This window comes from Pelodiscus sinensis, chromosome 28, assembly GCF_049634645.1.
Source record: "Pelodiscus sinensis isolate JC-2024 chromosome 28, ASM4963464v1, whole genome shotgun sequence".
NCBI classification, from domain to species: Eukaryota; Metazoa; Chordata; order Testudines; family Trionychidae; genus Pelodiscus; species Pelodiscus sinensis.
The window spans coordinates 15,949,128-15,963,644 of record NC_134738.1 but is presented as its reverse complement, the minus strand read 5'-3'; the positions used below and the strand labels follow the sequence as shown (position 1 = coordinate 15,963,644).

Here is a 14,517-nt window from a genome sequence, read left to right as displayed (position 1 = left end):
TGTGTTCATTCACTCCCTCACACTCTCCCAGAACTGCCTTCCTATGTGTCCAGTACATCTCCGTGGTACATTCCATCCCACACATCCCAGCTCCTGGACCTGCCTCTTACTGCCAGCTGATCGCAGAGTGCCCGCACTAGGGATGTTAAATAGTGGATAGGAAGCAAATTGAATAGTTGATGGAATTTCCACCGACTACTCGATTAGTCGATAAGGGAGTTCACTGTAGCTCTGCTTTTTCAATGTAGCAAGAGCCACTAGGCTCTTAAAAAGCACAGCTGCAGCATCTGGACCTGGCACACTTGTGCCGTTTCCCCCGCTGTGCCTCTAACTCCCCCGTCCCTGTGGAGTCAGTGCTGGGTGGAACTGGCTTTTAAGTTGGCTCCCTTCAGCACCAACTTTTGCTCCAACCTTTGCTGCCTCTGTATCAAGTCGAGTAGTGACTTGACTACCTGATAAGCCTAGTCTTATTGGGTAGTCGACTAGGCACTTCTGAAAATCCTACTAGGTGATCTGCATCTGTAGGCACCAACATACCTTTAAAAAACTGGCCCAATAAAAAGGCAGAAGAGCTATTTACAGATGCTGATAACTTTTCTAAATTTTTTGTGGATGAAATATCTCTCTCAATCACAGCTGGTAAATTGAAAGAACATGGGTTAGCCACACAAGATATCAATGCATTAAATTTGTTAGCTTATTTTTTTCTTCTAAGCTGTACTTTAAAATCAAAGTCACATTGCAACCATCAAATACAGATTGTCGTATGAAAATACCAAGCAAGTTCTACTGCTCTAACAAATGCGACAATTACCTTGGATTTTCTGACTGATCCACATCTTCTAATCTAGATTTAGATTATAAAATAAAGTGTTATGAGTACTTAAAGGTAAGCACATTATACACACAGCATCGTTGCTCTAGTCTCATCACTCTACAGCATACTGTGAATTATTTATTGTGACAATTACTTTTACCCGAGTAGTTTGTCTTTCTCTGTAACCAATCACCCTCTCATTCTCCACAGTGCTAAAATGCCCCTACATTTTCTTCCATGCTTCTCTTTACCTTCCAAGTTAGCTTGTGGATTTTGTTTGTTGCCGCATTCCATGTTCCATTTTGTACTGGGACATGGAATGTCTTCGTTCACATCTTGCACGTCCTTTTTTGCTTTCCCAAGTGCTTTCCCCAGGGATTACTGAATTCAAACGATCTTCTTTAACTCCTTTTGCATTCTCAGAGAACTTGATTTTGTAAAGTTTTCCTATTACAACTCTTTCTACAGAAACCCATCAGAACATATAACCTGATGAAATTATGATTGATTCCATCTTGAGAGGACTGCTACTACCTTATCTATTAATTTCATCACCCAACTGAATGTCTCGGTTTAAACAAGTCTCTTTCATTTTGCTTACATCACTCTTCCGAAAATGCAATTCTAATCCAACATTCACAAATGCTACTAGCATTTGTAGCAAGCACTTGTAGCCTTTCTTTCGTTCTTTTCTACATTGTATTACAGGTTTCATTAAGAAAGTTCCTTTGTGTTGGATCAAGCTCTTGTGTATCTCTCTCATCCACTACTGAAATAGTCAGCCTAGAAATTCCATCCATTAGCAGTCTCTGTCTACTTCTACTTGGTTCTGCTTATTTATGTACTGCACTTTCCAATAGGCACCTGTGTCAGACTGTCTGCTTCCCTCTACGCACATAAAGCCTGACCAGGAGAACAATTAACCTTACAGACAACCACAGGCGGTGCGCCAGGAGCTGTGAATGCCTGATGCTGATAAAGCTGAGCTGGGGGAGAGGCTGAGACAGACTTAGGCCTTGTCTACACTACACAGGTTTGTAGGCAACAGTGCCTTTGCCTGGCAGAACCAGGGAGCTGTGTCTATACTATGAAGCAACTTCTGTCAGCAGAGCTCTGCTGTTTTGCTGCCAAAAATAAAACCACCTCAATGAGAGGCAAAAAGCTTTTAAGGCAAAGTTCGAGTGACAAAGCATCAGCCGAGACACTGCTGTTCATTTTGTCAACAAAACTGCCTTCCACCAGCATCCTGCACAGCCTGCTGCGACTGCTCCGTCACTGGTTGGAGCTCAAAGCTCCAGGAAGTACCTGGCAGCTGAGTGTGCTGCTTCCTTTGGGGAACAAAAAGCAAATCATTAATGTGGGCAGGAGGGCCTGGGGGAGGAGAAAACAGGCTTCTGCACCCCCCACCACATCCCCAAGGTCCTCCCCTGAATGACCCAGGCAATGCCAGGTAATGCTGGCACTAAATAAAAAGAGGTGTTTTCTGTGCGTTTGTGCACACACGTGCGTGCGTGCATGAGCATAATCTCTTTGGGGCTTTTTTGTTTTAGTTCTTACTTCCGTGTGGGCCACGACTGATTTGTCTGTGGGTTAGTGGCCCCTGGCCCAATAAAGATTTCCCATCCCTGCCCTAGACCCAGACATGAGAAGGCATCACAACAAGTATGCATAATCAGCACCACTCAGCTATTCACCCTCTACAGTCCTGCTCGGGACCTTCCCCCTTTCCCCAGTTCTCCGGCAGATCCCACAACCCTAAAAGAAAGGTTAGAACCAGGCACGTGAGCAAAACAATCTTACTCATCAGCTTGTGATTCTTCCTTAGCGCAGCATCTAGTCAGTTCATTTCGTTTGATAATCATGACGGCAGAACACACAAGGACGGGCAGAAAGAGACAGAAACTTAGCAGAAGCCAGTTCTTCATGCTGTCCTGCTGAAATCTGTCAATGACTGCATCTAGAAAGGGAAGAAGTGTCACAGATCTGTACCATATGGAAGTGGGGTCTCCAACCAGGGGAGACATTATTCTGTAGCCTTCCGTACATAACAGACCCCTTGAACTCTGCAACCGTGAGATTCCCCAAATTGTCACATTTTGAAAAAGGCTGCTTTGAACAAGCAAGATGTTTTGATACTTTCAGGGATGATTGCAAATAATGTTCAAAACATGGTACGGCTGCCAGCTGGTATTCAAAAGGAGTTCAGGACGCCCCACTTTAGGCCTGAAATGCATTGGAACAGCTGTGATCGGAAAAATCGCTTACCATGGAATTGGATTAGATTTTAAATCCATTCTGTCGTATTAAGAGTCTCAGATTCCGCACTGTGCTATAGAAGAGCCAGTTGGCTGAATGTAATCAAGACAGTACAACACATGATCACTTTCTTGTATTCGATAGCAGCTTGCTTATTAAAATGCTGTTATCCATTGCATTAAAGTAACAAGAAAGAATCGTATTAAACTTGCCTCTGCCTTTTCCCACGGAAGATGTAGAACCTCAATGTGTGTACCTCCCTTTGGGACTCAAACTTGTAACTGCTCAAGGCAGCCTGGGCTCAGTGTTTCCACCACCTCCCCCCCCCCCCCACGCACACACGCAGCTCCAGCCAGAGCCTGGGGCAGTCCAGGCTTGGAGCTTCTGTGGGCCACTCCTGTCACTCCTCTGGGCAGCCTGGGCTTGTGGCTTCCATACACTCCCCACCTCCAGCCACCACCGCTCCAGCTGGGACTCGGGGTAGCTCCATCCTACCTCCAGGAACCTCTAACTGCAAGGTCTGGGAGGATGCTGCCTCCAGAGCCCAGCTCGCAAGCGAGGGTGCCAATCTTGGGACCCTTTTAAAACAACTCTGCAATCCCCCAGGGGTTACAACATGGTGAAATTTCAGGTCTAAACATCTGAAAACAAGAAACTGACCAATTAAAAATCCCTCTGTCCATGAAATCAACCCAAACTAATTGTGAATTGGGTAGGGCCCCAGCTATTAGCCAAGCTAGTCAGTGATGCAGTCCCCTGCTCTAGGTGTTCACACACTCTGCCAGAAGCTGGGGCTGGGTGATGGGATGGACCGTTTGACAGATTGTTTTGTTCTGTTTATTCCCTCAGAAGCACCTGGCCCCAGCCACTAGCGCACGACAGGATACTGGTCTGGATGGACCGTTGGTCTGAGCAGCAGGACCAATCTTATTTTCTTAAATGTTGCACTGGGGGGAAAAAACAACATGGTAGAAAATCTGCCAGGTTAACGAACCACTTCTGAAACCACTGTCAATGCTCCCTCCAAATCCTTTGGATGGAATTTTGCAATTGGGTGGCAGCCAGCCAGGTTTACAGTGACAGTTTCCTCTGTTGTTGCACACCTGAAATAAAAGGGGGAAAAACCTGTTTAATTATTTATCATGCTTTATAGTTGGACTTCTCAAAATATGGGGAAATCCCATTACATGTGGTTTTAGGAGACAGTTTCCCTGCAGGATCGCGCTTCTTTATAACCAAAATTGTCAGTTCTTAAAAACTAATCATCAGTGTGTTAAGCACATCAAACGCAAACTACCACAGATTATTGTCTACAAAAAAAGCCAAGAACATGACTAAGTATCACAAAAAATCAAACAAATCAACCATGACTCAAAGACAGTGCATGCTAGGTGTCAGCCCAACGTTGCTTTTTCAGTTGGCGGTCTATAAGGAAAATATTTGCAAATCCAAAATAGTATTAATCCAAACAGTATAATAATAAAAACAACAACAATAACAATATTCTAAACAATAATAATACTGTTACTTACTCCATGGTCATTGCATTTTTTCTTTACGTCACAGTTATATTTCAGGACAGCCGCATCTACACATTTCTGGTTCATACAAATCTAAAACCCAAACATACACACAGTTGAAGGTCAACAGAAAGCATAGGAAAAGATCTCTAGAGCGAAGGGTCCTTTTCAGGCTGTGGGAGAGCAAAAAGCCATTTACCAGAGCCTGTTTTACATCAACATATTTGGAAATAAATCTTGGTTTGTTTGATGTAAATCAGGGGACGTAGCAGCTGATTTTATCATTCATTAAGCCAGCGAGGCTTTTCGCTGCTCCAATATTAGTAGCAACATCTAAAAGGCGCAGGAGTCCCCAGCAAACATTCACACTGCGAACGGTCAGAAAACAAGGTGTGTTACCTTTTGCTTACCACAGGTAGTGCCATCTTTCACCAACATTGGATCCTTCACTTGAGGCCCCTTCATATAATCTAAAGTTACACATAAGGTATTCTGCACCCTGGCATAAATGACAGCAGCCTTTTCCTTAATGAACGGCCTAGTGCTCGGATATTGACAAACTAACTTCCCACATTGGAGATCACTACAAACATAGGAGAAGAAAATTAAAATTACGTGTTTGGCATTTGACAGTGTAATTTCTGAGAGAAGGGATAACTATACTTTGTGCAGTCAAAGGGGCTCAATTTTGGGATCGCTTAGATTTACTTTGTGCTGGTCTCTTGGCGCACAACAGATTCACAGTCAGCATATCTTGTCCCCTAGTCTACAAGTGGTCACTGATTCCTGGCATTGGGGGCATGGTGAAGAAGAAAGATTGGCTGGCATGTCTCAACACCTCAGTAAGGCTGTCAGAATAGTACCCTAGGGCCATGAGCAGCAAGTAAGAGAAACCTAGAGACTGGGCTTGCCAAAGGATTGGGAAAGGCTAAAGTGGCTGGCTTAAAGCCTCTTTTCTTCTTTAACTCCATTCGTCATACAATGCAACTGAGCCAAGCTACAGGAACTGACTCATAAAATAATAAATTGTTTTAAAAAGAATTAAACCAATGTCACTTAAATGGTAATGAACATGAACAATATTATAGGCCTGTTAGTCTTAGACCACAGCAAGAATGCTTCTGATAGTTCAAATCTAAACCTTTATCAACCCAAAATATCCAAATCAAGGGGGCTTATGTTACTTTGGAAATTATTCCACAATCTAACAGTTTTATTGCTACACATTTAATTCTGATGTTCAGCCTAAAGTTTTCCTTACTCATAACTATTGTGCTTCTTTGGCAATTCTGATCTTTAAATATTGATGGTGCCAAATTCAGATCTTGTTTGTGTGGGCTACACTGACTCCAAGGCTTCCGTTGTCCCCTAGACACTAAGGGTATGTCGGAAGAGGGATGCAGATTAGCAGGTCAACATTGCAAACGAGGCAGGGATTTAACTATCCCGTGCCTAATTTGCATAAAAATGGCCACCACGTTTTGCAGACTCAGCACTTTGTCAGCAAAAAAACGGCAGTCTAGAGAGGGATCTGTCGAGAAAGAAAGCCTTTTCCTACCGATCCTGTAAACTGCTAAACCACAGCGGGATGATAATAACCAATAGGATTGCTATTTACTATTTGAATTACAATAGCACTAATCCCCCTTTTGGGCACCAGAATCCATTGTGCTAGACACTATATGAACATATTAAGATAATATCTGCCCTAGAGGGATTGCAGTCTAGATTTTTGCTGAAGCCATTAGGGAGAAGGCGCTAACAGTAAAACCCTAACCCAGTAATTGCACTGCTACCTAATACATCAGATGAAATGGACCAGCAGTATAATATGTCACAGTGCTGGGCCAATATGCTCAGGGAAAGTAGGCAATTTAAAGACCATCACCAAACATTGTAACACAGGAAACACTGCTTTCATTTTTAACCACCTTGTTTCTGCGCTCTGATATACAGAAGCCACAGCAGAGTTCAGAAAACAAAGTGGCTAAAACTTTTAAAAATCCAAGTTAGTTTGTACACACTCAGCCAAGCTGTCATGCCTCATATTGTGCTATGCCTACAGGAAAACACTGCTAGTTCTCAAAACATACTTCCATTCGCAAGTCTGGTAAACCCCATTTGTGACGCCACAGTGTCCCATCCTGTCCTTTTGACCATTAATTTCTTCATAGCATGCGAGGGAGCCACTTTTTGAAGCTGTAAATACAATGACATTCATTAGACTCATCACAGACTTGCAACAGAGAGAGTCGGGAAATGCGCTGATGGAATGGCTAGTACACGCCAGTGCAGAATTGTTCTCTGCATTGTCTAGTCTAGTTCGCAGGCCTGAGACACAGGAGGTTGCTTCAGGCCAAACTCAGACCTCCTTCACAGCTATTCAGTTATGGCCTCCTCCTTCAACACGTGGGCAACCTTCTCTTTTGCATTACTCCCAAAATGACTCTAGAATACAATTATCTAGAGCAGCAAAAATCGGTTGTTGAACAACCCCCAGGAATTGTTTATGTGGGTGATTTTGGCTAGAGGCATATAGACTACCGGAAAATAGATATCTCTGTGGGTAGTGGTGTCTATTTGCCACATGTAGATGAGCAGGCCCTCTACCATAGCAGCCACATAGGAGCGTGTGTGCGCCATGTGGCAGTGCAGGCGCTTGATACCATTGGAAATGCGTCTAGAACTTGGTAGGTGTTTCTGTTGTTATGGGAGTAGGAGCAGAGCATTGAAGCTATGAAGTTCCTCATGTGGAACCTGTGATCTGTTCCAGTTAGGGGCAAGGAGAGGGCTCCAGACCAGTTGTTAGCCCCCAGACTCAGCATGAAGTAGCTTTGGCTCCACACACCAGGAGCAAATATCCTGTCCCTGGTGGGGTGCCCACAGGGAGGGGAAAGGGCATACTTTTACAGGACTTGGGAGGCCTGGCCCCAGCTGTAAATTGTGTGCAAATATGTGGGAGGGAGCCAATGTTAAAGGAGGGTGGCTGGGGGAAGGTGCTTCAACCCAGCTGCTTCTGGCCCCACATGGGGTGCTGGCTCCTGGCTCCCAGCAGCCCATTGTAGGGGCGTAGCAGTGCTGGAGCTGCCCACCGCCCACGGAGGGCTGCTCCCAGGTACTGGATAGCCATTACCAGGTAAGCATCACAGCATCCCTAGCCTCCAGGCAAGTTGCCTCAAGTACCTGTGCTTAATGATGTCATCTGTGGCAAATCATAGTTATCTACCTTGGTAAGGTGGAAATACTGATGACAACATTCACTAGAATGAGATTTTTGACAAAAATGATCTGTCCTCATTACCTTTACCAAAGATTTTTTTGCACTGTTTGTCAGCAGTTTGGCACACTCCTTTGAAACAATAGCCTGTATTTCGGTTGCATGGGTGCCCATCCAAGACCCAGAAGTCAGGTGTGCAGTGTGCAGAGGAACCATTGCAGTACTCAATTAGATCACACTCATCTTCACCAGTGTTTCTACACAACGTACCATTTCGCAGAAACTAGCAGAAAGAAAGTGAATTAGGGGACCTGGGCACGATCTATAGAAAGGTTATAACTAGAGTTATGTGACGAGGGAAATTTGCAAAGGATTTCAAGATTTTGATACCTGTATTCTTATTAGGAACAGCATAGTGACAGTTCAAAATTATCAATGAAAGAAAATAGCATGGGGCGATTCATTTAAAGTTGATCTAACTACTTGATTTCACTATTTTTATTTGAATAGCATATAATATTAACTTGCTAAATTAAAGACAAAGAATTGAAATGATATCATCAGAATTCTTTTCTCGATTTTGCTTTACATTTAAGAAAAATTTACACAATTTTGCAAAGCATTTAGATTTTGACAGAACAACACTCAGAGAAAGAAAATATCAAGTTTGAATTGATATTTTTCCAATCCTCTCAAATTAAAATGCCTAAGGAACAAAATGTATGCAAATCACAATATTTGATGTATTTATATTAATTATTCCACATAACAGGAAAACCAAACAACTAGAAATCGTTTTTTTTTTAATATAAGAAAATAAGTTCTTAAAAACAAATTTTTGCTTTGATGACATGAATAATAGAAAGCTGATCCTATGAAACAAAGTGAAGATCAATTCCCTTTTTGGTCATTTCAGCACTAGCTTCTGCTTAACTCCACTGGCATGTGCACCTTACTGGCCAAGCTCAGACAGAGTGATAAGTGTGTGTTTATACAACTGTTTTTCTTAGGTCTCATTTACAGGACTGCCTTGAATAATCAGTATCATCTTGACAGTATTTTAGATAGCATAGTCAGCAGTGTAGGGACTTGCTCTCTGGTTCTTTCTGTATGTCAGTACTATAAGCACTAGGCAGAGTATGCACAATAGGCCCTAATCCTAAATACCTCTGAATATTGACCGGGATTAGTCACATACTTAAAGTTAAGCGTTAAGGATCTGCAGTATTGGGACTATTGTTAGAGATACGGTTATAGTTGGAAAATGTGTTAAACTCTGAATTTATAGCTTACCCTACATGCCCAACAACAGTCTCCCGTGACACATTTGATGTCTCGTCTAAATTTACAGGTATGTTGGCAACATTTATTATATAGGCATTCCTGAAAACAAACAATAGGGATGTTACAGGTTTTAGAATCTACAATACATCTTGGTATTGGCAAAAGAGACCAGGTTGGTGGCCCTGGAAACTGAAGTCTCTTTTTCCCCCAAGGAAAGAAGTTAATTGCACGTCCCCTTCTGACAAAAGCACTCTCAAGAGGACAGTTCCCAAGTTTCAGCTCGTGGCTCACTGAGTAGTGCCAAGGACCCAGACATCTGAGCAGACTCCGCTTGGCAGGAGGCTGCCGGAAGTCTCAGTAGTCACAGCAGTTCCAAAGGTTGCAAGCTGTTGTGCTGACATTTCATCGGCACTTGAAGTCACAGTGGTATTTTAAACCCTGCCTGAGCAGCATGCCACGCAGTAGATAGATGAGTTCATCTATCTACTCTGCAGCCGCAGTGAACCAGACACACAGATCTTGGCACCTTCTCTAAGAAATCCAAAGTATCCCTGCACTGAGACAGAGTGCAGGACTGACGCATGCTAGCTGTTTGGCTACGTGGGCCAAAGACGTGGAGCAGCTAGAGACACTCCATGTGTGCTGTCAGAGCCAAATCCGGAGTATAACGTTCTCTGTCCTTGTGTGCAATGTCACAGTCTCACAGAGATCTGCCTTCCTTCAACAGCTCCTTGTATCCAAAAGCAACACTGCCTGCTCTTCGGCCAAGTCACCCCTGGAAAGAACTCCCCAGACTCTCCATTGACATCCTCGTCTACTTGGACTACCCCTGAGCGATCCCACAGACCCACGGATTGGCATTACTGGGACCATCACTAGCCAATGCCTGCTGTGCTACTAGCACCCTGACCACTCTGGCTGGCGCCACAGCCCTCCACAGACTGCACACGTCTGCCGAGGGGGGTGAAGTGTGGCCCGTCCAGTTCTCTCACCTCAAGCCAGCTGGGACTGCAAGTGGCCTGATTCTTCCCAAGGCTCTTCTTCTAGGGACCCCACAAGGAATGCCAGAGAGGGCAGCTCAGCTCACTCCCCAACACACCAAGCAGACCTCAGTTCTGAGATGCCAACTGAAGTTCAAAACATTCAGGTCCCACATCTCCCATTTACCAGGCACGACTGTCCTTCGACAAAGGACTCGTAGTCATTCCGTCGTCTTTTACCCAGATTTCCAACACTCTATTGTTACAGGCCATTATTACACTCTATGAACTTTCACTTCCCACAGCTGAAATCAAGCGGCATTTGAAATAAGGAACATGTCACACTGAACGTCTGTCTACACACAGCGGAAAACAGAACTGCTTGCTCTATTTCGGAGCACAAACCTGACTGTGAAGTTGAGAACAAGCAACTCCATAGCATGCCAAAGTTGAATGGCTTTTCTACAGAGCTGCAGCTGGCCTCTCATTCCAAGGTCTTGTAGACACCTCTTGCACCCCAACCGTGTCTCTTCAGCCTCGAGGTGTGGAACTGCGAATTGTTTAATCATATTAAATTTCACAGATTTATTTCCTAACCTTTTTCGAGCCACAGTCACAGTCCTCTCCTTCCTCCACTATTTTGTTGCCACAGACAGGAGCCTTATAGGATACATTCAAATATGGCTTGTTCAAAAGGCATTCGCCTTCTCCATTTGCAATGAAACTTTGAAAGTCTCCTATACTGCAGTTGCTAAAGGCCTTTGTCCCACTGGAATGTCTAAAACATAAAGCACAATGTCACGCTTAAAATATCCTCCGTGCTTTGTAAAGCATGCATCCTTTCATGCCAATGAAATACTCCAATAAAGCAAAAAAGGATTTTGGTTGCAAAATTAGGGAGTGAGGGAGCCAGTCTTCTTAATTCACTCTTCTTTGCCTTCAACATACTTCTTGGGTAAAATAAATTAAAGAGAACTGGCCAACTCAGATTAACAGAATTTCTCCAAACTGGAGGCCTCATACCCAGCAAGTCTGCCTCACAGAAGGAATAAATATGATTTTTGTAACGATGTTTGCAAGTCTGTGCTAGAACGGCGGGTGGGTCCCAAGCTACAGTCAACTGTGGGCAAGAAGTGGGCATAACATGCAGTAGCAGGGGGAAGAGGAAGCACTGCCCAGCCTCAGCCCACGTCTTCACAGGGCAGGAACTATGCTGCCTGGCCCACGTGGCTTCCACAGAGGGGTGGGCCTGGGACTGTGCAGTTCCTCCAGGGGGATCCTCCTGGGAAGGGGAGGAGCAGGGTTGTGCTGCTTGGGGGGCTAGGGCTGTACTGCCTACTGCCTGGCTCAGGTGATGTTCCCAGGGGGATTGTGGCTGAGGTCTGGGGGCAGCTGAGGCAGGGAGGGTTGCTTACCCCTGGATGGCAACATGGAGAGCTCTGGTCCCAGCTAGCCACTTCTTCCTTTTGCCACCACCCACCCCGGTCACTCTGCAGTATGCCTTTCCCTTGTGTTCACTGCCCTCATTGGTCATTGTGGAGCATAACTGTCCCTGCTCTCACACCTGACCCTTCCACATTATGGAGAACAATCCCATTCCAGGCACTTCCCATTTTCCTGGCACAACCAAACCCTAACCTTGCTTTAAATTAGGAGAAGAGGAAGCTGCCTACCAAATGTAGTGGTTCTAGCTCTTAGTGTTTAGTCGTTCTTGAACAGACTCACAGACAGACAGACGCACAAACTCTCTAAAGCAGAGGGATGAGAACATTTGAATGCACGTAAAACGGTTCTAAATATACTACATAACTGTGGGGGGTCTGCGCTTCCCTGCCTCGGCAATAAATAGAAATGTCTGCCTTTAAAACACTGCACATATCCCTAAAACACAAAACTCAGGCCTGTCTCAAGTCTAGTGCACATGAGCAGGCACGGTTTGGGAGGGAGAAGCTGTGAGAGGATGGAATGTTTTGAAAAACAATGCAGATTAGCATGGTACGCAAGACCCCGTCAAGAACACAGGACAAACAAGCTTATACTTCTGTTTCTGATAAGCAAACTGTCAACTACACATATAGTAGCAACATCCTGAGTGACAGGATGCACTCCAAATAGGGGCATTGGGCATCTAAATATTATTAGAAGGACCAAGTCTTGCTTTGCTATAAAATGCGCTTAGTAAGAACAATCGATGGGAAGGAATGGGCAGGATGGACCTACACGTCCTGTTCGATGTAACTGGAAGTAATTAGGCCCTTCACAGTGGTGGCCTAGTGCGTGGTGTTCCATTGCTTGGGAAGACAAACAACCACAACTTCCCACCTGGTACTGTAGGTAGCACACAGGTGAAGTGGAAGTAAATTAGGCTTTATTATTGTATTATAGTAGATCTCCTATTAATTGCTTTTGCATTGCTTTGTGCTGTATTAATTGCTTTAGAATTTATAATATTTAAGGCTTAAATTGTATAGGAATTGTTTTTAAGGCTTGTAAAACTTAAACAACTGTATTAACTGCTTAAAGCTTGCAATAAATAAGAAAGTGATTAAGTATCCCTGGAGTGTCCTGGTTACCTTTGGATCTAAAATAAATCAAACCACACAACAATAATGCAATGCTATGCGAGGTACACAGATAACAAATAATTAAGAAAAAACTCACACTGCTGCGGTGTGCATGATGCAGGTGACTCCTGGGCACTGACAGTCTCTGGAATCGTCATATGCTATTCCCAGACTTAGCCCCAGCAGCTGCGCAATGATGACTGAAAATGTCTCCAGCGTTACAGCCCTCTGATACTAACATAATAAGAAAGTATGAAAAGTTTATTCCACTGTGGAACCAAACTGTGATAAAAGGTTTTTGGTTTCTGCCCTGCCTGAACCATACGAAGATATTGGTATCAGACATGATATATAAATTGTAAGGCAACTGCTCCGCCCCATTCCAGGCTACGGTGGAAGTCATAGAGAAGTTGTGTAACCCTGAACCCAAACCCTTATTCACTCGAACCCTCCTGATGAGTGGAGAGTAGATGTGCAGGGGCAACAAGCCTTCCCTCTAATCTTGTGGCATGGCTACCAAGCCCAATGGCTCAAATAATCTTTGAAGCCTTTTTGGAGACAGCTCCCAGAGCAGAAGACCGGAGGAACTCCAGACCAGCAGAACCTTTAGATCCTTTCCGATTTCATCATCCCCTGAATGCTCCTCCCCAGCATTTGAGACCAGGTGTCTCGTCTCATGGTGTTTCACCTTTGAATGGTCTCGATAATTTCTCTGTTCCCCCCACACAGCACAGCTGCCCTGATTCTATTGCCGGGGGACTCCTCTTAGTAGTAGAGGTGAGTGCAAGATTTGCCCCTACAAAGTAAGGCCATAACTGTAAGTAACTGATGCAGTATATTGATTCTACTATATCAATAAGCAGATTCTATTATATCATACCAAAGCAACCCCTCCAGAATAGTTTCTCAGACACAGGTTTCCTGCAAAAGATGCCCCTACATAATTTGGTTGGTCCCTGTAACTAAAGCACAAAAACAGATTTTTGATCATAAATAAAATCTTTCTAAAAGCAATGACTGTCTAAAAGATTTCTAGTGCATCTTCTTTAATAATAAAGTAATGTTCTTACACAAATAAATATGCTATGTCATGTGGCCGTAGAGTAAGATGGATATTTTTCCACTGTAAAAACCTTTGCAATAATTCATCAGCTTCCCCTGTTGTAGGAATTTTGTTACTACCTTCCCAGAACTCCAAAGACGACAACACAATTGTCATATTAAGATGTGTAAACATCTGAAAACAGAGGAAATACAAGTATTGTATTAAATGATATACACTATAGTACTGTAAGACCTATAAGCTATGCCGATAAGGGACCAATGCAGCAAAGTTTGTATAGGCATAAATGTTCACAGAGAGGCTATGTCTACACTGGCAGCTTCTTGTGCAAAAACTCTTCCAGAAGAGAGCGTCTACACTGGCATGTGCTTTTGCACAAGAGATGTGCTTTTGTGTAAGAGCATCTTTGCCAGTGTAGACGCTCTCTTGCGCAAGAAAGCTCTGATGGCCATTTTAACCATAGGGCTTTCTTGCGCAAGAAATTCATGTTGCCTGTCTCCACTGGCCTCTTGTGCAAGAACAGTTGCGCAAAAGGGCTTATTCCTGAGCAGGAGCATCATAGTTCTTGCGCAAGAAGCCCTGATTTTATACAGTAGAACATCAGTTTACTTGCACAAGAACACATGGCTGCGCAAGAGCAGCCACTTTGGCGCAAGATCACGCCAGTGTAGACACAGCCAGAGTGCATAGGCATAGGCAGTGTATACGCATAGGTGTTCTCAAAATAAAATGCTATTCAATTAACCCAGAGGTTCTCAAACTTTGTGATACTGCGATCTCCCTCTAAGCTGCTCACGACCTCCAGTTTGAGAAATG

General features: G+C 43.9%; 1 protein-coding gene and 1 long non-coding RNA gene across 8 annotated transcripts in view; one reads left to right on the top strand and one right to left on the bottom strand.

The window, feature by feature from the left end:
* The window catches only part of LOC142820946 (uncharacterized), a 165,872-nt gene extending 155,199 nt beyond the window's left edge, over window positions 1-10,673 (top strand). For both annotated transcript variants that reach the window (XR_012897974.1, XR_012897975.1), the window contains one exon: window positions 9,822-10,673. This is a non-coding gene — a long non-coding RNA (uncharacterized LOC142820946). The remainder of the gene's footprint in view (window positions 1-9,821) is intronic.
* Window positions 1-14,517, bottom strand: part of LOC102455681 (disintegrin and metalloproteinase domain-containing protein 32) — a 28,371-nt gene that overhangs the window by 1,592 nt on the left and 12,262 nt on the right. For 5 of the 6 annotated variants that reach the window (XM_075910922.1, XM_075910923.1, XM_075910925.1 and 2 more), the window contains 12 exons: window positions 13,709-13,875; window positions 13,519-13,600; window positions 12,736-12,872; window positions 10,672-10,852; window positions 9,104-9,193; window positions 7,895-8,093; window positions 6,687-6,792; window positions 4,993-5,176; window positions 4,606-4,686; window positions 4,068-4,176; window positions 2,618-2,774; window positions 815-847 (listed from right to left, as the gene is read on the bottom strand). In XM_075910922.1, the coding sequence (XP_075767037.1) occupies window positions 815-847; window positions 2,618-2,774; window positions 4,068-4,176; window positions 4,606-4,686; window positions 4,993-5,176; window positions 6,687-6,792; window positions 7,895-8,093; window positions 9,104-9,193; window positions 10,672-10,852; window positions 12,736-12,872; window positions 13,519-13,600; window positions 13,709-13,875 (1,526 nt within the window). Of the gene's footprint in view, window positions 1-814; window positions 848-2,617; window positions 2,775-4,067; window positions 4,177-4,605; window positions 4,687-4,992; window positions 5,177-6,686; window positions 6,793-7,894; window positions 8,094-9,103; window positions 9,194-10,671; window positions 10,853-12,735; window positions 12,873-13,518; window positions 13,601-13,708; window positions 13,876-14,517 lie in introns of those variants that run through there. The other variant, XM_075910927.1, reaches the window with a different exon arrangement.